Source organism: Hyperolius riggenbachi, chromosome 8, assembly GCF_040937935.1.
Source record: "Hyperolius riggenbachi isolate aHypRig1 chromosome 8, aHypRig1.pri, whole genome shotgun sequence".
Taxonomy (NCBI): Eukaryota; Metazoa; Chordata; class Amphibia; order Anura; family Hyperoliidae; genus Hyperolius; species Hyperolius riggenbachi.
In genome coordinates this window covers 71,967,933-71,994,549 of record NC_090653.1, presented here as the reverse complement: position 1 = coordinate 71,994,549, position 26,617 = coordinate 71,967,933, and the positions used below count along the sequence as shown (strand labels likewise).

The following is a 26,617-nucleotide window of genomic DNA, read 5'->3' as shown; positions in this document are numbered from 1 at the left end:
ACGGGGGACCCAGGCGAGGGAGGGGGGGGGTCCGACCCCCCTCCCCGCCGCTGGCCCAATACCCCCGTCCTGCCAGCTACCCCTCCAGCTCGGCGGCCCCCCAGAGCGCCCCCCCCCCCGAGGGGGGGGAGGGGCGGCGGTGACAATTTATTAAAAATTTGCCTCAGGCGGCAAAAAGTCTAGGGCCGGCCCTGTCTTCACCTGTAGTTTGTTGCTGACTGTAGTATATCTAGGGCCAGATTTCCCATTAGACACAGAAGATACAATCTACAGACGCCACTATTGGAGGCTCAGCTCCATGGCAACATTTTTTTTGCAACTGGTAAGGTGTCCACATGAGTCAAATATATACAGGATCTTCTCAAAAAATTAGCATATTGTGATAAAGTTCATTATTTTTTGTAATGTACTGATAAACGTTAGACTTTCATATATTTTAGATTCAAATACACACAACTGAAGTAGTTCAAGCCGTTTATTGTTTTAATATTGATGATTTTGGCATACAGCTCATGAAAACCCAAAATTCCTATCTCAAAAAATTAGCATATTTCATCCGACCAATAAAAGAAAAGTGTTTTTAAAACAAAAAAAGTCAACCTTCAAATAATTATGTTCAGTTATGCACTCAATACTTGGTCGGGAATCCTTTTGCAGAAATGACTGCTTCAATGCGGCGTGGCATGGAGGCAATCAGCCTGTGGCACTGCTCAGGTGTTATGGAGGCCCAGGATGCTTCGATAGCGGCCTTAAGCTCATCCAGAGTGTTGGGTCTTACATCTCTCAACTTTCTCTTCACAATATCCCACAGATTCTCTATGGGGTTCAGGTCAGGAGAGTTGGCAGACCAATTGAGCACAGTAATACCATGGTCAGTAAACCATTGACCAGTGGTTTTGGCACTGTAAGCAGGTGCCAGGTCGTGCTGAAAAATGAAATCTTCATCTCCATAAAGCTTTTCAGCAGATGGAAGCATGAAGTGCTCCAAAATCTCCTGATAGCTAGCTGCATTGACCCTGCCCTTGATAAAACACAGTGGACCAACACCAGCAGCTGACATGGCACCCGAGACCATCACTGACTGTGTGTACTTGACACTGGACTTCAGGCATTTTGGCATTTCCCCCTCCCCAGTCTTCCTTCAGACTCTAGCACCTTGATTTCCGAATGTCATGTAAAAGTTGCTTTCATCCGAAAAAAGTACTTTGGACCACTGAGCAACAGTCCAGTGCTGCTTCTCTGTAGCCCAGGTCAGGCGCTTCTGCCGCTGTTTCTGGTTCAAAAGTGGGTTCATGCTTCCATTTGCTGAAAAGCTTTATGGAGATGAAGATTTCATTTTTCAGCACGACCTGGCACCTGCTCACAGTGCCAAAACCACTGGTCAATGGTTTACTGACCATGGTATTACTGTGCTCAATTGGCCTGCCAACTCTCCTGACCTGAACCCCATAGAGAATCTGTGGGATATTGTGAAGAGAAAGTTGAGAGACGCAAGACCCAACACTCTGGATGAGCTTAAGGCCGCTATCGAAGCATCCTGGGCCTCCATAACACCTGAGCAGTGCCACAGGCTGATTGCCTCCATGCCACGCCGCATTGAAGCAGTCATTTCTGCAAAAGGATTCCCGACCAAGTATTGAGTGCATAACTGAACATAATTATTATTTGAAGGTTGACTTTTTTTTGTTTTAAAAACACTTTTCTTTTATTGGTCGGATAAAATATGCTAATTTTTTGAGATAGGAATTTTGGGTTTTCATGAGCTGTATGCCAAAATCATCAATATTAAAACAATAAAAGGCTTGAACTACTTCAGTTGTGTGTATTTGAATCTAAAATATATGAAAGTCTAATGTTTATCAGTACATTACAGAAAATAATGAACTTTATCACAATATGCTAATTTTTTGAGAAGATCCTGTATATATAGGTTAGGGCCTCTCCTTGGCCTCATAACAGCCTTACTTTGCATGGCATGGATCCAAGAACAAGATGTTGGAGAATAATTCTGTATGCCAAATCCCTGCCCATACAATTCAATGGGGCTGTTCACAGCAGAGCCGGGGCAAGGTCCTCCAGCACCCAAGGCTGAGACACCAAAGCCCCTCCATCCCTCCCTCCCCAGCCGTCACACACGGATTGCTATTAGAGTAAGAGGCTCCCCAGGGCCCCCAACACCTTAATCCAGGGGTTCCCAAACGTTGTGGGTCAAGGGCTGGGTCACCATACTTCAGACTGCTGGGGGGCCGGAGTATACATAAAATGATGTAGAAGTCTTTGTGGGCCAGAAAGTGAAGCATATCCAATTGGACAACAGTGTCACCTGATGTGGAATTTTATTGGAAACCAGCAAATTACTGCTTTCTGGCTCCATTCTATATGCGAACCATCAATATTTAAAGATGTAGCTTACCACATATTTAAGCAGGGCCGGTTTAAGCAACAATGGGGCCCCAGGGCAAAATAAACCTGGGGGGCCCCCCAACATATACCCCGGAACAAAAATCGGCATTAAGAGACCTTTTTTGCAGCTGGTATAGTCAGGGTGTGAAGCCCCAATCGGTCGGAGCTCCACATTCTGGCTATTCCAGCCTGCATGGGGGACAAGGGGTTAAAAAGTTTCAGGAGGGGGGACCCCACAATTTTTTTTTTAAATTCCCACACTCTTAACATAAAAAAAAAAAAATTGGGAAAATAGGAAAACATGCCAGGGATCTTCATACAGCCATATTGCGGCTGTATAGCGATCCCTGGCCAAAGCGCTGCGGCTGCGTATAGACCCCCTGGAAACCCCGTCAGGAAATTTATTGCACTTTCGTTTGATGCATGTAAAATTACACTACCGTTAGGTTTGCTACTAAAAGTGACATTTACCGCATTTAAAAGTATACTTTTTTTCCTTCAAAACTTTAAAATCGATTTTCTCAAAAACTATAAGGTCTTTTTGAAAAATTGTTTTTTCCTCTTATTCCTAATGATCTCCTTAACATACCCTGCAAATTTAGGGTTTCTAGCATTTAAGGTGGATTTGCTATTAACCATTAAAGTTGGCAGGTTTTTAAATGTGTTTTTTTTTCCTTTGAAACTTTAAAATCGATTTTCTCAAAAACTATAAGGCCGATTTTGATTTTTTTTTTTCCTCTTGTAGCCACTGGGGGCCCCTACAAGCTCTGGGGCCCTGGGGCAGCTGCCTCCTTTGCCTTAATGGTAGCGCCGGCCCTGTCTATAAGTAATACATTTTGTGTGTGGGGGGCCGGTAAAAAAGCCTCAGTGGGCCACATTCGGCCCGTGGGCCTTAGTTTGAGGACCACTGCCTTAATCTCTAGTTATCTGGCTTGCAGTCACTGCCATGTATCCCCTTTTCTTATTTCCCTCTGCTTCAAACACAACAGGGGAATGATAGCTGAGTGAGTTGTGTGCCCCTCCTACACTGTGCCCTGAGGATGGGTTCACATATGACATAACGTGAAAGGCTGCGTTTTATGTCAAGTTTTATGTTAATGTGTGCGGGTTTTGTGCGTTTTTACTGCGCTTGCGATGTTTTTTGCGCACGTTTTAATACGTTTCCATGAATTTTTATATTTCCATTTATGAAAATCACTTAGAAGACAGCAGGAAGCAAAAATACAGTGAAAAAACGCATATAAAAACGCATGGAAAATTCATACCATTGCGTTCCCATTGACTTTCATTATGTGCGTTTTGGCAGCTTCCTGCATAGGGAAACTGCACATGCATGCTATGATTCTCTTGTTCTAAAGGCCCGGTTCACACTTGTAAAATGCAAATCGCGATCGCAATCACCTCGCAATTTGCATTACTATTTTCTGTAATTTTTCTCCAACTGTAATTTACAAGGCTCCTTTTAGCGATTGGCGATAATCACAAACGTGCGGCAATCGCTGCAGTGTGAGTAATCTCATAGGATCACTCATGCAGCAACTCTTTGTTGAAGATCGTCGGCAATCAGCAAAGCGTGAATCGCTGGGAAAAAGCAACCCAGTGTGAATGAGGCCTAATACATCCCAAACCATCGCATGCAGTGTGTATGTGGGCTTACCAAAGATTTTCTGTCGGTCCATTCTTCTCTGACCTTTCCCATCATTAGACTAGGTTCACAGTGCTGCTCAGCTGCGTTGCAGAATAATGTTACATGTCAACTCACTGCCCACACAATTCTGTGGGCCTGTTCACAGTACTGTGTTGTAACTGATCGAGTTATTCTAACTAGCTGCATGCAGGCTTTGTATTAAAGTCTATGGCCAGTCTCCACTGCAGTTCACAAATGCGTTATGCAATTGAAACTGACTACTGTGAACCTAGACTCGGATCCATCTGAAAGTGGTGCCTGAGAATAATGGCGCACGGTGTTGCCGCTAATCCGTTTGATGCTTATCGCTATTTAACGTTAAATCCTTATTGTTATTTAGCGTTAACACAAAGAACCCTCTCTGTACCTATCCCTAACCCTAAGACCCCCCTGGTGGTGCCTAACCCTAACCAACCCCTTGGAGGTGTCTAACCCTAACCACCCCCTGGTGGTGCCTAACCCTAACCACCCCCTTGGAGGTGTCTAACCCTAACCACCCCCTGGTGGTGCCTAACCCTAACCACCCCCTGGTGATGCCTAACCCTAATCACCCCCATGGTGGTGCCTAACCCCAAGCACCCCCCTGGTGGTGCCTAACCCTAAGCACCCCCTGGTGGTGCCTAACCCTAAGACCTCCCTGGTGGTGCCTAACCCTAAATCTCCCCTGGTGGTGCCTAACCCTAACCACCCCCCTGGTGTTGCCTAACCCTAACCACCCCCCTGGTGTTGCCTAACCCTAACCACCCCCCTGGTGTTGCCTAACCCTAACCACCCCCCTGGTGTTGCCTAACCCTAACCACCCCCCTGGTGGTGCCTAACCCTAACCACCCCCCTGGTGGTGCCTAACCCTAAATCTCCCCCAGTGTTACATTAAATCCATTAACTGTTTTGCAGTTAGATAACTTCTGTAGTTTGGCTTATGTAGGGCGCTATTGATAAATAACGTTACTGTGCGCAATAACGTCTGCTGTTTGGCATATGAACGGCACTATTGATACATAACGTTACTGTGCACACAATAACTTCTGCAGTTTGGATTATGTAGGGCGCTATTCATAAATAACGTTACTGTGTGCCATTTTTCTTCTTTTTTCCCTGTGCGCCATTATTATGCAGTACTAACGATAAATAGCGATAAGTGTATCTTTTTAATGCGGCGCCATTTGTATGCATAGGCGCTGTGCGCCATTATTCACTGATCCATCTAGACTCATTCTCTGGATGACTACTGTGTAAATCCCATGACATCAGCAGTTATAAAACTACTCAAACCAGTCCATTTGGCGGCACCAACAATTATAACGTAAAAAAAAAAAATGTAATCCCCCCACTCTGGTGTTTAATGTGAACATTAAAGCTATTGGGAGTCATTAATTAAAAAAAAAAAAAGCTAGATACTTACCTAAAGAGAGGGAAGGTTTCCCTCTCCTCTCCCGATGCCCTTTGTGCAGCACTGGCTCCCGTGTTTGAATCCCCCGCCATGGGGGTCTTCGGGAGACAAGTCATCCCGAAGACAGCCGGCTCCATACTGCGCTCGCGCATGTGCAGTATGGAGCGGCCCGCACTTGGGCTCGGGAAGACTTCCCAAAGCCTCCTTCAGCAGCGGAGCGAGCAGTATTTGACTAAATTAGTGGAATACTGCTCCCGGGGACAGCGCAGCACCGAGGGCATCGGGAGAGGAGAGGGAAGGCTCTATATGACCCTCTGCATAGGTATCTATCTTTTTTTACTGATAATTTCCATTCACATTAACTGAAGCATCTGACCTGATGTTATGCATTACACTTCTGCTTCATGATTAGCTGATGAAATCAGTGAATAAAGTGCTTAGTAAACATATTTACATATTCATAATCAAGTGGCATGGCATGATGGGAAGCTAGGTGTGCTGCAAGTTGCTATGACGACTATTATGAGTTGTCTAACACAAAGAAAAGTAGCCAATACAGGCTCAAAAAGGTTTTGAAATATACAGATAGTTGAAACTTCACACACTAATAGTGCAAAATTCACAAAGAAATGTTATTATGGTAAAAAAAAAACAATAAAATAACAATTAAAAACATAATTAAAATCTCCCAATTAAAACTAATAGTAATAAGTAATCCTGCCCCAATATATATGCAAATACTAGATGCCAATTATGTCAATTATATCAATACATCCACAGCAGGCTGACAGATTTGTGAAAAAGTAATTGTGCAAAAAATGTGCAAAAAAGGTTCATGTGTGAACCCAGCTCAAAAAGAACAGTTACCAGTGTCCACATACTGTATACACACAGGCATGACTGTGATTATAAAGAAGGCTCCTTCAGAAGCAGCCGGCTAGCTGCGATCGCATCAGGCACTTTCTCCCGATCTCCAGCCCCAGTACACTCCGGTAAGGCAGCACTGGTTCACTTTATTCTTCTCTACTACAGTGTGTTTTTATCAGCGCTGGTTATATTTCACTGATATTTATTCTTGCATTGTTTTCACTTAGCGCTGCGGGGGAGGAGGGGGGTGAGTGTGCATGTGCATCCCCGTGGACTTTTTCTTGGGGCTGCATATACACGTGGAATACATTTAAAATCGGCGCCGGTAGACTTGGGCGCAGAATACAGCCGGTATATGGCTGATCCTGCTTCTGCACAAGTCCGGGCCGATTTAATTACTATCCCCCCTCCAGGCCGCCATGGATAGTGGGGGAATGAAATAATTCAGCTTCCAGCGATTGCTGGAGGCCGAATTATTGTGTTTTTTTAAGCAACCTCGGCTCCGTCTTCTGACGGAGCCGACGTTACTCACTGAGCGCTGCAATAGGAGTGATTCCTATTGTAGTCTATGGAGGCGCCGGCTGCGCCCCAATCTAGCAGCGCTGAAAAGCACTGCTCCGTACACGCGGCCCCTCACGCAGCACACATATATATTTAAGTATGCATGTTTTTTGATGTTTTTGCACAGGTCCTTGTGTATGTGCTATTTTTTGCACCAAGACACTTTAATAGTGATTTTCATTGTTGTTATTTAGGCATTGGCCCTAAATTTTGCGAGTGTCTTTTTTCTTTATAATCACAGTCATGCCTGTGTGTATACAGTATGTGGACACTGGTAACTGTTCTTTTTGAGCTGGGTTCACACATGAACCTTTTTTTGCACATTTTTTGCACAATTACTTTTTCACAAATCTGTCAGCCTGCTGTGGATGTATTGATATAATTGGCATAACTGGCATCTAGTATTTGCATATATATTGGGGCAGGATTACATTTTACTATTCGTTTTAATTGGAAGATTTTAATTATGTTTTTAATTGTATTTTATTGGATTTTTTGACCATAATAAAATGTATTTGTGAATTTTGCACTATTGGTGTGTGAAGTTTCCATTATCTGTATATTTCAAAACCTTTTTTAGCCTGCATTGGCTACTTTTCTTAGATATATTGTATCAGCCACTTGGGCTTACTACTACCTTATTAGCAATATGTTAATAGACCCTAGGGGTCTAGATCACTTCCTTTTTGTGTTAGGGCTCGTTTCCACTATTGCGGTGCGGAATCGCCTAGATTCCACTGCGGATGCGATTCCCCATGTGTTTTTTGCCGCAAATTCGCATACGTGAGGGTATATGTGATTTTAACCATGTCACTGCCTGTGTGAATTTACATTGGTACCTATGCGAATTCGCATGCAAATTCGCGGCAAAAACGCATGCGATTTCCCCATTAAATACATTGCAAGCGATTCGCATGCGATTCTCATGCATTCCACTCGCAAGCGAATTCAGCAGTTCTTTTGTGCGTTTTTTCACCGCTGAAAAAAACGCACCTCAACAGTGCTACAGTGGAAACAGGCCCATCCACTTGCATTACATGTGCGAATCCGCATGCGTTGGACGCATGCGGATTCGCGATAGTGGAAACGAGCCCTAAAAGACTAGTATGAGGTGACCTCATTACCTGCTGCATGTTTATCAGAAAACAATCAATGAAGTGTCGGGGGGATTGCGGGTCCAGGCTCTTCTTACTCTCCTCCACCTTCTCATGGACGAATGTCCTTAGCTCAGTCAAGTATTTCATCCCTATCTGATGAGGGCCTGGAATAAGTTGCATGAGTCGAGGAAAGTTGTAAATAACCTAAAGTGTTAAAAAAAATAAGAAAAGTCAGCAATCAGCATTTCGTACTTGTTTGGGGTGTACTCATTTTTGTCACCAGTGGTTTGGACATTAATGGCGGTGTGTTGAGTTATTTTGATGGGACAGCACATTTACACTGTTATAAAAGCTGTATGCACTTTACATTCTATCAAAGTGTCATATCTTCAGTGTTGTCCCATGCAGGCCCGGATTTACATCACAGGAGCCTATAGAGGCACAGATGTCCTGGCACCTTAGACTTCGCCCTCCATGAACGTGCAAACCCTCGCCGAACCACACCGGAAGTGTGCTGGGTGGCCCAGCTGTCACTTACCCCTTCCTTTCCTTGCCCGTCATAGGTAGCTACAGGTGTCCCTTAGCATTAGGTAGCCAGAAGTGGTGTCCCCACCTAGTGGTGTCCCCAAGTATTAGGTAGCTAGAGTAACCTCAGTATTAGGTAGCTAGAGGGGAAGCAGGAGATTTGGGCGCATGAGACAAGTGGACAAAAAGGGCGCCCCATTCACTCCCATTATAAATATCGTTTAATGGGCGCCGAACAGGGAAAAAAAGGCGCCGGAGATTATTAACGTTTTAACAAACGGCGCCCGGAGATTTTTAAGGATTTATAACTATGTTTGTGATGATTTAACTTTACAAAATGAGCCCGTGACGAATAACGTTTATACAGATACTAAATCACTATTTCTAAAACATTTCTAAAACATTATTATCCACCCAAAAAAATTAATTACATTTTTTTATTTACATTTTTTATTTATTAATGTCTGTAAAACATTATTATCCATAGGGGGGTCTTAGGTTTAGGCACCAACAGGGGGGTCTTAGGTTTAGGCACCAACAGGGGGGGTCTTAGGTTTAAGCACCAACAGGGGGGTCTTAGGTTTAGACACCAACAGGGGGTCTAGGGGTTAGGGATAGGTACAGGGAGGGTTTTTAACTAACGTAAATATAAGTTTCAGTTTACAAATAGGGAAGATTAACGTTTTAAGAATTGCCGATCTCATACACATTATTTAGTGATTTATAAATTCTTAAAACACTATTTGTAAACGAAATTCTACACAATATTTCAATAAACGATAATACTGTTTATCGTTTACACCACGCGCCCTTTTTTCCCGACGCCCTTTTTTGATGAACGCAGCTAGAGGTGCCCCTGACTGAAGGAAGATCTCGTCAGTGGAACGCCGAGAGCTGGGTGAGTTACCTCTGATTTATGCTCTTCTCAGGGCTCTGCATAGGGAAGGAAGGAGGGAGGCACCAGGGGATGGGAGTGAGCTGCCTCTCCATCACAAGGTGCCTGTAGGCATGTGCATACAGTGCCTTATGGTAAATTTGGCCCTGGTCCCATGAAAAGGTAGAGTAAAATATTTACAAAAATGTGAGCGGTGTGCAGTGTTGGACTGGGAGCTGGAAAAGCTGAGAAAATTCACTTGCTGGCCAAGCAACAGTAATCATGTGTTGCTGCTCACAGTAAAGGCTTGCTGCAGGTTTCTATTAGGAGTGACAACACAGGGGTTCTGCTGCTTGGCCAGCAGATGGATTTCCTCAGTTTTTCTACCTCCCAGTCTGACACTGGCGGTGTGCTCAGTTTTGTGAGATACTGTATATCACATTTGTAAACTGTTTGTCGAAGGTGAATCTTTTTAGCCTAGAGGATCCTCCAAAGGCTTCCCACATCCTCCTCCAGAGCACTGCCATTGCCCAGGAGCCTCTTGAAGACCCCGACTGCGCTCCTCTTCAGGCACGAGTGTGGACGTGCTGCCGTGTTTACGCAGCTCACAGATGAGTGGCTCTGGCCTTCTGCATAGGTGTGGCCATACTCGCATAGGAGCAGCAGCCATGCTTGTGCATGAAGAGGAGCGCTGCCATGTAACATATCCAACAAGCAGTTCCTTGGGGGCAGATGGGACACAGAGGCATGTTCTCTGCCTCATGACATTTCTCTGTGTCCCCACACCGCCGCTCTCTGCCCCCCACCGCCGGGCTACTGTAATTAGCGACAATATTTGTCAAGTCTCAAGATTGAGGGTAAATAGAGAGAGGGATTCCCTGTTCAAAGCATCCACTAGGGGCATTTCTGCAGGCTTTCCAGTGCTGCCATTGGACAGCTCTCTCCCTGGCCCCGCCTCCCTGCACGCTGCTGCGAGAGAGAGATATCGCTCTCCTTCCAGTGTGAAAACGAAAATGGCCCAGTGCGGCCAACAAGAGCGGCGGAGAGTGGCGGTTTTGGTGGCTACCTGATCTGCACAGCCCCCGGATCAGGTAGCATTTTTTTTTATGAGCCCACTTCGGGCTCTCTTTAAAGAGGCACTGTAGGGCCATATAGTAGAATGTAGTAAATTATTCAGGATACCCACTTTTACGTTAGTTATCTGGCTTCAGTATCAGAAAACACTTCATATATCTATATACAGCTGTGTATAGGTATGTAACCCCAACAGCCCAGTGGTGTTTAGCCTAGGCCAGGCATGGGCAAACTTGGCCCTCCAGCTGTTAAGGAACTACAAGCCCCACAATGCATTGCAGGAGTCTGACATCCACAGTCATGACTCATAAAGGCAAATGCACTGTGGGAGTTGTAGTTCCGTAACAGCTGGAGGGCCAAGTTTGCCCATGCCTGGCCTAGGCTGTGTTTGATTCCAAAGCATGGCTGACACAGCTCTTGTGGGTCCCAGGTCTTTGAGTTATAAGATTAAAGTTAAATTATTTATTTGGTCTGGGTGATGCCTACAGTTCCATGCCTTTGGTGAAAATGTGTTTTATTAAAGTGTACCTGTAAGGAAAAAAAAGTGCCCCTGGGGGTAACTTACCTCAGGAGGGGGAAGCCTCTGGACCCTAAAAAGTCTTCCCCATCCTCCGTAGCAGAGCAGATCCTGCACTGGGACCCCTGAAGAGCTCCTTGTTGGCGTGCATGCATGCGCACGTGCCTGCTCTCTGCTCCGGTGGAAATAGCAGAGCCAGATTGGCTCCCCTCTACTGCGCAGGTACAAGCCGTCTGCGCTGTAGAGAGGACCCAATGAGGCTCAGCTATTTCCACTGGAGCCGGAGTGGAGAGCCGCTACTGCACTTGCAGGCAGAAGTAAATACAAGTGTCGGCTTCAGCTCTGGGCTGCCAGTATTGGATCGGACTGACGGAAGGACGTGGGGAATTCTCATGAGACTTCCCCCCTCCCGAGCTAAGTACCACCTAGTTGTACTTTTTTCCCCCAATTGTTTCCTACAGGTTTCCTTGAATTCACTTCAATTAATTTGGAGAAAATGTGTTTTGTCATGCTTACAGACTTCAACACATTTAATGGCTTGCTATCTATTACTGGATTACTGGATTGTCAATGAGTAATAAGACCTCATGCTCTTTGCAGGGGGATAGTAAATTATGGGCTGAAAAGAAGCACTTTACACAGGTACAATCAGTGTTAGGAGTTCATAGCCAGCTGCAACTTGAAATGGAAAAATAATAATTTCTAAGAACAACACAAAAGTGCAGCACTGTTTATATGCTTGTAGTGATTTTTTTTTTTTTTACGAATAGCGAGGATATGATGATAGCATTGTCTCACATAATGACACGTCTTCAAAAAGAATGTCTCTAAAACAACTGCCAAACAAAGATGCGTTGTCATCGCTCCCCTGTCCATCATTCGTTTGCTGTGTTTGGAGGCAAAGCACTAAGTTGCGTCACATGACCTCCAATACTCTGGCTGGGCACAGCAGCTTCTGCTGGGTATTTGCATTCCTGGACGTGTACACATGGAACTATCTAGTAATGGAAAGTTGACCTGCACTGACCTTATCCTGGGGGACACTGTGAAGCAAGGTCCTCCTGTACTACATCTGTGTTCCATGAACAATCAATGACTTTCTTATAGAGACATAACTGCAAATAATAGGGCCCCATAGCAAACTTTTTCAAGGATCCACCACTCCATGGGTGTGAAAGGATACAGTCAGCAACATACAGTACGACTTGTGGAGGCAGGAAACTACCACCACTAGTGAAGCAGACCCAGCTGTCCATGGATGGCCTGAGAGACTGGGCGGATCCCACCATTACCTCCTATCCAGTGGCCCCATCTTACACTTGATACCCCTTCCCCAAAGCAAAGTAGCACCACGGTTTAAATTACCTACTCCGTCACCAGGTCCACTCCTCCTCACTGCAAACACCTGCTGTCGCTCACCTTTTATTCCTTAAAGAAAAACGGATACTTACCATAGAAGAGGGAAGCCTCTTGATCCTCCAGAGGCTTTCCACATCCTCCTCCATCAGGCAGTTCCACAGCTCAGACCCCCAAAGCACGGCCACTCTGCACCTGTCCTGCCCAGAATTTGCTTTTTTCTGCGGAAGCCCATACGATCCTCTGTTCCCCCACCGCAGCTCACTTTTCTTCTCTTAGTGGAAGACGACTTCTAAGTCGACGCTCACTGCACCCTGGCCATGCATATCCTCGTAAGGGTTCCCGTGACCAAAAGCGTCCTGCGCAGCTGCAGTACAAGAAAATCTCTACAGTGCAGAACACCGCCTGAAAGAAGTGAAAGTGAGCCGTGGCTAGGGAACGGAAGATCAGTATGTCACATTGCAGGCACAGGTCGGCTGCATGGGGCTGGCAGACGCCCCAGGTAAGTGAAAGTCTTATTTTTTCTTTTAGGACCTTTCAGTTCCGCTTTAACACTAAATTCCACCACTGCCCTCAGCACCTGCCCACATGAAATATAAATACTATTTCTGTTACCAGAGATATACTGTACATTATATGATCTACTCACCAGACCCCAAGCAGAGCTCATAAAGCGAATGACACCATTGATATTTCTGAGCAGCGATAAGAAATGTTTATCTCTGTAATCAAAACGCTTCCCAAACACAACAGAGCAGATGATATTGGATACGGCACAGCTCAGGAAGAAAGTAGGGTCAAATGGCTTCCCTGGGTATAACAAAGGGAAAAAAAACATGAAAAAAGGAAAAGTAAAACTCTGTTTTAAAAACATGCAAGTTTATTTAACCCTTGACTGCCAGCAAATGTATAAAAAAAAAAGCTACATGCCAGTGCTTGCTGTTTGAATTGTTTTTATTAAATACAGGCTCGGATTTACATCACAGGAGCCTATAGGCACAGATGTCCTGGCACCTTAGACTTCACCCTCCATGAACATACAAACCCCCACCAAACTGCACCGCAAGTGTGCCAGCTGTCACTTCTCCCTTATTTATCCTGCCCGTTATTGCTAGCTACAGGTGTCCCTTAGCATTAGGTAGTTAGAGGACCCTAAGTATTAAGTAGCTAGTGGTGCCATGAGCAGAGTGAGTAACCTATTTACATTCTGGTCAGGACTCTGCATAGGGAAGGAGGGAGGGAGGAAGGGAGGGAGGCACTATGGGAGGGGAGTGAGCCGCCTTTCTATCATCAGGCGCCTGTAGGCACGTGCCTACAGTGCCTTATGGTAAATCTGGCCCTGATTAAATATCTTACTAAAATCTACAAGTGCCAAGATCCACATTAGTGAGTAGGGATGTTATTGAGGTGCAAATAAGTTTGAGATTATTGAGAATTATAGTAATAATTATGAAAATCTATTGTAAAATGGACCAAGCAAATCTTGCAATAAAAGCATTTCACTGGTCCATAGTCAAGCTGCATAGATTTGCAGTAACACTTTGCATAATGGTGCATCATCTTAGAATTATTTGCATATTTTAAAGGGAACCCAAGGTGGGAGGGATATGGAGGCTGCCATATTTATTTCCTTGTAAACAATGCCAGTTGCCTGGAAGTTGATCTTCTGGCATAAGTAGTGTCTGAGTCAAAACCCTGGAACAAGCATATGGTGAATCCAGTAAAACCTGAGTCATCTGAGTCAGAGTCCCTGATCTGCTGAATGCTTGTTCAGGGTCTATGGCTAAAAGTATTAGAGACACAGGGTCAGGAGGACTGCCAGGCAACTGGTATTGTTTAAAAGGAAATAAATATGACAGCCTCCATTATACCTCCCACCTCGGGTATCCTTTAAGTAAAGTAGAAAGTTGGCACTGAGCCAACACTTTGTGCTAAATGCCTTTTAGATGGCAAAGGAAAAGGGGAAATAAAGACGCATATAGACGTCTTGCACTGCAGGCTGAAATAGTTTTGTACTTAAAGGGACTCTGTCTGAAGTCTCTAAAAAAAACCTTTTTTATATCTCAGTAATCTGTTTAATAGCTTAGCCCTAACTAAACCGCCGCATCCCTGCGGCTGTAAACTATCGAAATACCCCCAAACTCCCCGGGGCACACTACGGGGAAAGCCACACACCGCAGTGGAAGATACCAGGCCGCAATTTTTTCTCAAAAAGGCGATACCTAAACTGTACCGTGATGTTGAAAGGCAAGTGGTGACATCTCTGGCACACAGCGTTGGGTCAAGGGTCCATCTGACCACGGATGCCTGGTTTGCAAAGCACGCTCAGGCCTGCCCGAAGACTAAAGGTGGCCATAGATTAGCAGCAGATAGATCATCACATAGATTTCTGATCTATCTGATGTGTTTAGGAACATTTTTTACTAGGAACAGATTTCCAATAGATTTCAGTTTGAAATCTATTGAAAATCGATCTGATGGCATTTTTTTGCCATCAGATTTGCATTGGGGTCAATGCAAACTGATAAGCAATCTCTTCAGATCGATTTTGATTTTCCACCCTGGCTGATTGATTGAAATCGATCGAAATCGATCGAAATCGGCCGCAAATCGATCGAATCGGCAAACGATTTGCGGCCGATCGATCAATCGAGATCGATCCGCCATTAATCGGCTGAGTGTATGGACCCCTTAAGTAAGTCCCCACACACAGCATCTCTGCCTGCACGCCGTGTGACTGCCTGCGTCAAGACTAAGTCGCTCCACACAGCACCTCTGCCCGCAGGCCGCTTGACTGCCTTCTCCGCCACCACTAACAGGGTCCAGGACTCCAGGTGGATTCCTGAATTTTTAAGGCCGCTGCTAGCAGCAGCCACTATACTACGTTTTCTGGTGCGTGTACATGCCTGCCTAATTTTTCTGGCTGCACTGCAGCTGCAACAACAAAACAAAAGGCATGTACATGTGCCAATTCCCCTTCGTGATCATTACCTTGCCGCAGTGAAGGGGCTTGCGTATCACAATGAAGCAATGACCGACTGCTATAGGAGTGTCTTGGGGGGGGGGGGGGGCACACCCAAGATAATAAGATAATTGCTCCATTGTGGACAGACCAAATTTGATCAGCTGGACAGTCACTGTTGTTCTATCATTGAGCTACCACAGCCCGGCGACCATATGGGCTTGAAAACCGCTACGGCCTGCACTCTCGCCATGGTGCGCACCAGTCCAACAGAGCTGTCATTACACAAGCAGCTGTTTGCAGTGCGTTACACAGTGAGTTTGGTGTGTCAGTGTGAAGCAGTACTCTAATTACACTCCCTGATTGATGTATACACATGCAAGAAGTTTTAAAGCACTTTAGGCCTGCAATTTAGCGTGCAATCTGATTTCTGCCCTTAAAACGCTGCTTTGCATCAAATCCAGATTTTTCCCCGGGACTTTTGGCGTCTATCCCACTCATCCATGCAAAAACTCAGATGTTAGACCCCTTGAAACATCTTTTCCATCACTTTTGTGGCCAGCATACAGTAAGTGTTTCTAGTTTTCAAAGTTCGCCTCCCCATTGAAGTCTATTGCGGTTTGCGAAAGTTCACGCGAACCACACTTTTGCGGAAGTTCGCGAACCCTGTTCGCGAACCGAAACTCGGAGGTTCGGGCCATCTCTATCCGCCATCAGTATCCCAACAGGAGGCTGTTAAACGGCGGTTTCGCCATGTATTTAGTCTGTACATCGCTGCGATCAAAGGCAGCGCTGTACTGGGGACAGCCGTGTGACACAGCTGTCCCCCTGGGTGGCAAGACAGCGATCCGCTGTCATAGGCTGAAGCCTATGACAGCTGATCGCATTGATTGGCTGGCAGGGGGAGGGTAAAAAAAAAAAGTAAAAATTTATCATCAAAATAAAGATATAAATATTTGAAAAATAAATAAATAAACAATGGGGGAGCAATCACAGCCCATCAACAGATAGCTCTGTTGGTGGGCAGAAAAGGGGGTAGTCACTTGTATGCTGAGTTGTGCAGCCCTGTAGCGAGGCCTTAAAGCTGCAGTGGCCCAATTTGTGGAAAATGGCCTGGTCTATAGGGGGGTTTAAGCCCGTGGTCCTTAAGTGGTTAAAAGGAAATAAACAAATCAGCTTCCATATTCTCACTAGTTTTCCTTTAACTATGACTTTTGCTGCTGATGGGCAAAGACATGGAGACTCCTTTCTGACTCCCCTTTAGGCTAGGAACACACTAGGCAGAATTGCATTTGCGTTTTCCATAGCACATAGTGGAAAACACATTTGCGTTTCTGCCTATTGTGGTCCCACCCTTACTGTGACATAAGGGGGAATACGGACCTGCAATGCCAGTTTTTTTGTATAGTAGTTGCTTTCAATAGGAGTTCTAATACAGTAATTGTATTTTTATGGTGCAGACAAGGCTGGCAGTCTGCATTGACTATATGGTTTAGCGTGGACAGACACCGTTACTTTGTAAGTTGACTTAGGGCTGTTTCACATCACATAACTGATTTCGTGCACGTGTTATGACCTGCGTCGTGACGTCAGGAAGTTGTGGTGCGATGCTGATTAATGGCGGTAGCGGTAGTTCTAATTTACTCAACGGGAAAATGCCGGCGCTGGAAGCTAGAAGCTCACAGATGCATTGTAACTTAATGCCCTGAAACACTTCGTCTAATGTGAAAGGTAACATGAATATCAAATAGGTTAGAAATAAAGAACAAAAAAAAAACGAGAGCCTAATATAGTGTAGTATTTAGATCAGTAGTAGGTGAATATATAAAAAAAACAATGGTTATACTCACAAACAGAGGTCGCCACAAAGGCAACCACTGGAAAGGCAGGTGGGGAGAATTAGAACCGGACCACATTCAGGTTTAAAGTGAACCTCCAGACTAAAAATCGACTCAGCAGCACTGAAAAGGCCTGGTGTTTCTTTAACAGTTTCACAGCATCAGAACTTTGTTTCTCTTATACAAGCCTCATTTTTAGCTGCACAGAAGAAAACTGCCCAGGCATTTTTCCCCTGATGCTGTGCAAAGCATGATGGGATTTCTGATGTCGTTCTGCTGTTTTGGTGCAAATTTTTTTTTTTTACATTTTGAATTTGACATTTGAAGCCTAGCGTGTGCAGCTGGGAGGGGTTATCAGGACACAGGACAGTTGGAAATGTGTCTTATGCTCCCTGTCACCTCCTTTCAACCAAAAAGATGGCTGCCCCCATGACAAAGATGGCAGCCCCCATGAATCACAAACATTTGCCTGTTCTTTTAAAACAGGATGGGTAAAAAAATATATTACCTATCTATTCTAATTAACATAACTAATGTAACTTAATGACAGTATGTTTGTTTAGGCTGAAGTTCCCCTTTAAGAAGTCGCTCTCTGTAGACAGGAATGATAAGGGGATGTACCCCTCCACCAAGGGTGGACTAGACTGATTGTAGTTAGGTAAACAGAGCCACCAGTAAGGATAAAACCATTTTAAAAAATGTTTTATAAGGGGAAAGTTTGGTGGACCTACCTCCCTCGTAGAGAACACAGACTATGAGACGTTGCTATAATTCACAGTAACATTTATTAGGTACTCCAAACCTGCAACGCGTTTCGCAGGTCACAATCCTGCTAAATCAGGCAATAAATTGGAGAATGCAGAATCAGGTCTGTCACAAGGCCAAGCGCTTCTGTGAACAGACAGACAGAGGCGCTTGGCCTTGTGACAGACCTGATTCTGCATTCTCCAATTTATTGCCTGATGAAGCAGGATTGTGACCTGCAAAACGCGTTGCAGGTTTGGAATACCTAATATATGTTACTGTCAATTATAGTAACGTCTCATAGTCTGTTTTCTCTACGAGGGAGGTAAGTCCACCAAACTTCCCCCTTTTAAACGGTTTTTAAAACGGTTTTATCCTTACTGGCGCCTCTGTTTACCTACCTACAATGAATATTAAATAGACTTTTATGTTACCTTTCTAAACGCAGCCTAGGAGTGATCCGTCAAAACGCATGGATCAGCTCATAGTGTGAAAGAGCTCTAACTTATTAACGAAGATTCAACAATGTCAACTTCTTTCTGTCTGTCTTTATATGTTCACTTTATAACAGGTTAAATTGGCACTGATACAGGCAGTCACAATAGCAAAAAGTAAAGGGTCATCCCGCACTGATTATACTTTTATAGACTGAGATGTGATTAGATACTGGGAGATTTTGGGGGGGAAAAAGTTGAATGCCTAGTTCACACTATCAGAGTGTACCACATTCATTTTAATGCATGTGCTCTCTTCTTTACAAAGTATTTTGCTGGATTAAATACCACTCTAAGCTGGAGATGTTACCATCCACCTGATGAACAGCAATGCAATCTGCTGCCTGGAAAATGAGGATTTTTCTGCAGCAGATCAAATTGGGAAAATGTGAATTGGCCCATAGGAAAGCTCTGGAGTTTTAAAGGACAACTGAAGTGAGAAGACTATGGAGGCTGCCATGTTTATTTCTTGTTAAACTATACCAGTTGCCTGGCTGGTCTGTTTGGCTGCAGAATTGTCTGAATAACACCAGAAACAAGCATGGAGCTAATCGGTCAGATCTGACAATAATGTCAGAAACAACACCTGATCTGCTACATGCTTGTTCAGGGTCTATGGCTGAAAGTATTAGAGGCAGAGGGTCAGCAGGGCTGCCAGGCAACTGGTATTGCTTAAAGAAAACCTGTACTGAATAAAAGTTCCCCTGAGGGGTACTCACCTCAGTAGGAGGAAGCCTCTGGGCCCTATCGAGGCTCCCCCCGTCCCCCTGTGTCCCACGGCGGCCTCGCCTACAGCCCCCGGAATGCACAGGCGACAATTTATCGTGCTTTGCAATATTTACCTTTTCTGGCTCCAACGGGGGCGCTGTTGTGGCTCCTCTGACGGAGATAGGGGGAAATAACTGATCTCCGTCGGGTCCGCTCTACTCCGTGGGAAGAGCAGATACTGCCCCTGCGCTGGAGCCAAAAGGTAAATATTTACATTGCCGCCGCTCCGGGAGGATTTTCGCCGCCGCCGTGGGACCGAGGAGGACTGGGGGAGCCTCAATAGGTTCCAGAGGCTTCCCCCACCCGAGGTGAATACCCCCCAGGGGAGTTTTCTTCATTACAGAGTTTCTTTAAAAGGAAATAAACATGGCAGCCTCCATATCCCTCTCTCTTCAGTTGTCCTTTAAACCCACCCATTTTCATTCTGCTGCCCTCTCTGTCAAAACGATGGGCAGCAGATATTGGGGCTGATTCACTAAACCGCGCTATGCGTTTAGTTTGCGTTGTAACGTGCGTAAACAAAGGTTTTTGCGCGTTAATGTGGCACAACGCGCGCTAAACCCACAAAACTATATCTACATCGGCGTTGCGCTGTACGCGCGTAATAATTAACGCAGCGCGCTATTTCCTAACACGTGTGCTATAAAATAGCACGGTTTAGTGAATCAACCCCATAGTGTGAACTGAGCCAGTCAGCCCCCCTTAAGCATCTTGATACCTCCAGTTTTGCTAAATTCTTCTGCGAGGAACTGGGCTTCCTCCTGAATTCTCTCCTCAATGGACCTTTTCCCCATTCCAAAATTCCTGAGCGTAGTGAGTGCAAAACGGCGCATCTGTTTCCAGCGTTCCCCATTGGTTGTCGTAATACCTAGAAGAAAAAGCTTTAGATTAGGTGATTGACTCTACTGCTGATCTACTGCTGATCCTCTGTCTCTAACACCTCTAGGGTCCTTTCATACTGGGGCGGTGCAGTATTTTTACTACACCCCACTGCTGGGCAATGAACGTCTACGGAGTCTATCATACTGCCATGGCACAACGTGACAGAAATGACGTTTTCAACACATCCCAGACGCTGGTGCAGGACTACATTACCGCGCGGCTTCTGCAGCAACTTGAGGCAATCTCTGTCTGCTCGGAAATCATGTTAGACTATGGCGATGTGGGGATTTAAAAAAAATTACTGATGCAATGTCATGGCATGCATGTGTATTTTTACAATACGCTTCCGTGCACTTCTGCATACCCCTAAGTAGGAAATGACCGCAAGCACGCATCACTTCCTGCTTGGTCCAATGCCAGAAACTCGGCATTCCCTGAAGACCTATTTTTGACGGTGCGGCGTACGGCACAGCTGCCGCACCGCCAGTTTGCTGTGTAAAACCGGCCTCAGCCATAGACCCTGGACAGGCAAGCAGATTAGATGTTTTTGACTGAATTTTAGTTTGGCTTTAATTTTATTCCTGTGTCTAGCAGCATAAGGTCTCCTTTCCACGGACTGTTGAGCTGTGTGCTCGGCAATCAGTTACCAGGCAGCAGTGAGCAGTTACCAGGCAGCAACAAGCAGTTGTGAGAGTTTGAGAGGCATTTCACTGCCTATCAACAGTTCGTGGAAAAGAGGCCTGAGGGCTCGTTTACACTAGAGGCGTTTTTTTGCATTTTTGAGGCCTCCTTTCCACTTTCTCAACTGCTCACTTCTGCCTGGTAACTGCTCGTTGCTGCATGGTTACTACTTACTGCTGCACTGCCTGGTAACTGCTTGCTGAGCACACAGCTCAACAGTTCGTGAAAAGGAGGCCTTAAAGAGAATCTGTATTGTTAAAATCACACAAAAGTAAACATACCAGTGCGTTAGGGGACATCTCCTATTACCCTCTGTCACAATTTCGCCACTCCCCGCCGCATTTAAAGTGGTTAAAAACAGTTTTAAAAAGTTTGTTTATAAACAAACAAAATGGCCACCAAAACAGGAAGTAGGTTGATGTACAGTATGTCCACACATAGAAAATACATCCATACACAAGCAGGCTGTATACAGCATTCCTTTTGAATCTCAAGAGAATGAGATCATTTGTGTGTTTCTTTCCCCCTGCATCTCTCATGCACTGAAGTTTCAGGCTGCTCTTTTCTTCCTGCAAATAGCTTTGCCCTTGTCTGTAATTCCTCAGTATGTGAAAGCCCAGCCAGCTCAGAGGACGATTTATCCAGCTTGTAAAAGATGAGAGAAGAGAGAAGCTGCTCTAATCTAAATAACACACAGCAGTGTGCAGAGAGGGGCCAGGAGGGGGGAGATGCATCACAGAACCACAACACTGAAGAACTTGGCAGCCTTCCAGACACAGGCTGACAAGTCTGACAAGTGAGAGATAAGTTGATTTATTACAGAGACTGTGATAGTACAAAGTGCTGCAGTAAGCCAGAACACATTAGAATAGCTTTTGGAACTTGTAGGATGATAAAAAACAGGATGCAATTTTTGGTACGGAGTCTCTTTAAGCTTTTCAAAATTGCCCTGAAAGCGCTTACACCATTATTGTCTACGAGACAGTTCACACCTGATCGGTTCGTTTCCAGCCTGCTTAGAAAAGCGGTGCATGGGCCAGTTTTTAGGCGATTTTGCCTCAATGGAAGGTATGGGAAAAATGCAAACGTTCACAAAATCGCTTTGTGCAGCAATTGCATTCACGTGACGTCAGAAAGTGAAAAACTGCAATCCCTCGGCAAAACCGCTTAGAAAAGCGTTTAAAAAAAAATACAGCGCGCAGGTAATCGCCGGGAATCGGGGGAAAAAAAACGCTTCAAAAATTGGCCAACGCAGACGGAACGCAATGTGAACAAGGCCTCAAAGAGGCATGGCCTAGATTGTAGCATCGGAGACAGGGCAGAGTTTATACTCCAATCCTTTTGTTGGGCTGGGGCACACCGAAACGCGTACTCCCAGGGTAAGACATTTTTTGGATTGCGGAGGCTTTTCTGCCTCCAATGTAAAGTATAGGAAAAACACAAACCGCTCTGAAAAACGGGAGGCGTTTTTGTTACAGAAGCTGTTCAGTAACAGCTTTACTGTAACAATATATGAAATATAGTACACTGAAATCCGCAGCAGCAATCCGCAAAACGCTAGCAAAACACCTCATAAAAATGAAAAAAAACGGTTCAAAATCTGCTAGCATTTTGCGGATCTGCTAGCGGGTTTTGGTGTGCCCCAGGCCGTTGAGACTTTGGTCCTCCAGTATATCACCTGCTGGATGCACCAGGCAAACATTTTTTCTGAACAGGTATAATTACTTTTAGGCCCAGTGCACACCGAGTGGATCCGCCGGCTGCATCCGCCTGAAAATCCGCTTGGCTAATGTAATTGAATGGGCTGGTGCACACCGGCGATTTGAGGTTTTTAGCAAACTGCAAACATGCCTCCTGCTGCACGTTTGCGGTTTGCAAAAAAACTCAAACCGCCGGTGTGCACCAGCCCATTCAATTACATTAGCCAAGTGCATTAACAGGCGTATGTGGCCGGCAGATCGCATCCAAATCCGCTCGGTGCAGGGATGGTCGTAGTCAGCCAACTTCGCTACGCTGGAAATACGCGTAGTTTTACGCAATCACGCTTCGCCAAACGACGGCTTCGAAAACAAATATTCGCTTCGTATGCATTTCGTAGAATACACGTTAAAATACGCAATTACGCGTAGTGAGAAGCGTAGTGTATGCGGATACTTATGCCCGTATGCAGAAAATTGTACGCATTAATTTCTTTAGAAATGCATGTACTGGGAACCCTTCTATGCGTACATTCCCCTTTCCAATGCATACATTTGTATGCATACAATCGCATGCGGAAAATTAGACGCGAGTAACGCATTTGTAGTTCACTACGCAATACCCATGTTAACTACGCATACTGGGCGTAAGCTACGCGTAGCGGTACTTCGCTACGCGTAAATTCGTAAGCGTAGGTTTGAAACTTCGCCTATGAACTACGATGCGTAGATGCGAACTACGATGCGTAAATTCGCACTGGCGTAGTTTCTGTTCATCCCTGGCTCGGTGTGCACTGCGCCAAATATCTGAAATCCGCACCCAAAACCGCTAGCGTTTTGTGGATCTGCTAACGGTTTTGGTATGCACTGGGCCTTACTGCTATTGCAGCATAGAGCACAGCTGTGTCTGACAGTCAGTAAAATTTTGATGGGTGCCTCATTAGTCACACCCATTTCCACTCCCCTCCCCTCATGGTGACTCCCACATCCTACAGATTTATCTGTCAGGTAACATTTAACAAGTGATTCCCCACCTACAAAAAGGGAAGCCACAAAACCTAATCTGGAGGATTGTGGACTCTTATAGGGTAAGTAGTTGGAAACCCTCACAGTCCTGGGCCCCCATGTGGTCGCTGGAGCTGCTTCTCTATAGTTAAGCCTGTGCACTGTTGGTGGGCCTTGAGAACAGGTTTGGGGAAGACTGAGTTAAAGTGGAACTGAAGTAACCTAAAAAAAAAAAAAAAAGAGTTTCACTTACCTGGGGCTTCTGCCAGCCCCCTGCAGCCGACCTGTGCCCATGCTGTCCTGGGCCAATCCTCCATTCCCCCGCTGCGGCTTACTTTTCTTCATGTAGTGGAAGCCGACTTCTAAGTCGACGTCCAGTGCGCCTTGGCCACACGTATCCTCATATGTGTTCACGTAGCCAGGAGCGTCCTGCTCAGGTGCAGTATGAGAAAATCTCTACTGTGCAGTACGCTCCCGGCGACGGGAGCATAAGGAGGACGCGCATGGCCAGGGCCGTGCAGGCGCAGTGCACTTCAACTGCGTGAAGTGAAAGTGAGCCCCAGCGTGGGAACCGAGGATTGTATGGTAACTTTGCGGGCACAGGGCAACTGCAGGGGGCAGGCAGAGGCCCCAGGTAAGTGAAACTCTAATTTTTTTAGGTGACTTCAGTTCCACTTGGTGACTTCCATTCCAATTTAATAAACCTTATTACATTTTTAGAAGCGTGTCCCTCCACATTTCTTTTAATGCAGGTTTCATTCAAATCCATCTTACCGTATCCTTTCATCACGAAGTCACTCACTGGAATCTTCCCTCTTCCACTGAAGGCATCTTTTTGGTCTATCAGAGCCTCTTTGATGGTATCATATCCATATAACATCACTACAGGCCGTGATCCGAAATATACAGTAAAGACTGGACCATATTCCTCCCGAAGCTGCAAAGAGGCAAGAGAGAGAAGAAAGATGGGCACTGTTACAACACTGACTGTCAGCGTAGATCCAACCTGCTAGGATTTTCTTCACTATGTTTTTGATTAGTCAGACCTCAATTCACAAACCAATGCATTAATAAAATGCCCTTTCTTTACTGTATTAGCTTGCACCAGAGCTCACAGTTCATCCACTGTTATTTTGCAATCGCGGCAGGTTTTATGGGCTTCGGGGCCCCAGAGCAAACTTAAGCTTGGTGGCCCGTCCCTCCCCTCCCCCCAAAAAAGTTAGTCCCAAGCCCTGCATTCCCCTCCCCCCGACTACTCCCGCAGGTGAGCATCAGACAGGGAGGCATATGCATACCTCCCAACTTTTTGAGATGAGAAAGAGGGAGACGTAAGCCACGCCCCTGCCACACCTCTGATCACACCCCCTCACACCCCTAGTCACGCATACCATAAAGATTTCATAAGAAAAATATGTTGCTTTATAATTTAAACCACACTGGTCCTTTCTTCATATTAATATTTTAAAATTAGTAATATAACAATTTAAAGGATGGGAATAAAGTCAATAAAACACATTTTTTAGTAGAGAAATATATATATTTACATAGAAAGAGGGACAAAGTCCTGAAAGAGTAACAAATGAGGAGGAAAGAGGGACAGGGCTCCCAAAGAGGGACTGTCCCATTAAAAGAGGGACAGTTGGGAGCTATGCATATGCTTTACCTGATTCCATGCCAACCCAGTTGCCATGGTTTCCACCGCCTCGTCTTGCTCCTTCCCTTCTGGTGGTGAGACGCACGCACTGTGACAACAGCAAAGCACTTCTTCCCTCCTCGCAGGCATGGACATACTGACGTGACGTCACATGCCTGCTACAACGGGGAGAGCACTGCTGCGGCTGTCTGCAGTGCATGTGAAACGCCACCTGGAAGAAAAGCGGAAGGCAAGGTGGAGGAAGCCATGACAACCGGACCAGCGTGGACTCAAGTAAAGTATATGCCTTTGTGCCACTACAAGTCACAGTACGTAGCCACCCGTGGCACCACAAATTTAATTTTTAAAGGGGGGACAGATGCTTAGGGGCCTTATGGACTCGAGGGGGGGGGGGAGCAGGGGAATTGCCCCTTTTGCCTTAAAGAGACACTGAAGTGAAAAAAATATGATATAATGATTTGTATGTGTAGTACAGCTAAGAAATAAAACATTAGAAGCAGAGACATAAGTCTAATATTGTTTCCAGTACAGGAAGAGTTAACTCCAGTTGTTATCAGTGCAAAAGAGCCATTGAGCTCCACGACTGAAGCTTGTGACAACAGCATAGCGCCTTCTCCCTCCTCCTGTATTTTTTTTTTTACCTGCAGAGGACAGTTCAAAAGTTCACTAGCCTGCTCTGTAAAATCATTTAGAATTCTGAGTAGTGTGTAAACTGCAAATATATAACTAAAAATAAAAATATGAGAATATTTTCTTTGCTACTGATGTTCTAGTAATTATCCTTACTACGCAACCAATTAAATCATATTTTTTTTTCGCTTCAATGTCTCTTTAATGGAAGTACCAGCCCTATTCTGCATCAATAAAAGAGGGTACTTTATATATAGAAATAATAATAAATTATATGCATTAGAGACTCAATTGCAGCAAAGTTCTTGGGTTTCAGTGGGAGATAAATGTTAAACCAGAATACAATGCGAATGACAGACATTCTTAGAACAGTTTCAGAGTACATTGCAACCAATCTACTGCATGTACTTTTATTCTCAGAATAAAGTCTTGGTTAATATATAAGGGGCAGAGGGGGTGACTAGACACCAGGGAACTATATGAGGGGGTGGGGGTAGGGGGCTACTAGACAATAGGGAAATGTTTTTGGGGTGAGGGAGACCACTAATCACCAGGGAGCTGTGTAGGGGAGGTGGGACCACTAGACATCAGGGAACTGTATAGGGGAGGAAGGGGGCCACTAGACAATAGGGAAGTGTATAGGGGAGGGAGGACCACAAGACACCAGGGAACAATATGGGGGGGAGGCGGCATTAGACACCAGGTAACTGTATTGGGGAGGGAGGATGGCCACTAGACGGGGGGGACTGTATAGGGGAAAAAGAAGGGGAGGGAGGTGGCCACGCAAATAGTTCCCAGCATTTCGTCCCACTTTGTATTTGAGTTAGACATCCCTGTTTTAGATTGCAAGCTTCTGTTATGCCCTTTTTCTTGTAATCGATGTATGTTTTGTTTAGGTTTATATTAGTTAT

At 45.2% G+C, this 26,617-nt stretch overlaps 1 protein-coding gene across 2 annotated transcripts in view; it reads right to left on the bottom strand.

The window, feature by feature from the left end:
• Positions 1-26,617, bottom strand: part of LOC137528908 (cytochrome P450 2C8-like) — an 89,515-nt gene that overhangs the window by 62,417 nt on the left and 481 nt on the right. For both annotated transcript variants that reach the window (XM_068250671.1, XM_068250670.1), the window contains exons 2-5: positions 24,197-24,359; positions 19,876-20,025; positions 13,001-13,161; positions 8,033-8,209 (exon numbers count right to left, since the gene is read on the bottom strand). In XM_068250671.1, coding sequence (XP_068106772.1) covers positions 8,033-8,209; positions 13,001-13,161; positions 19,876-20,025; positions 24,197-24,359 — 651 coding nt within the window. The remainder of the gene's footprint in view (positions 1-8,032; positions 8,210-13,000; positions 13,162-19,875; positions 20,026-24,196; positions 24,360-26,617) is intronic.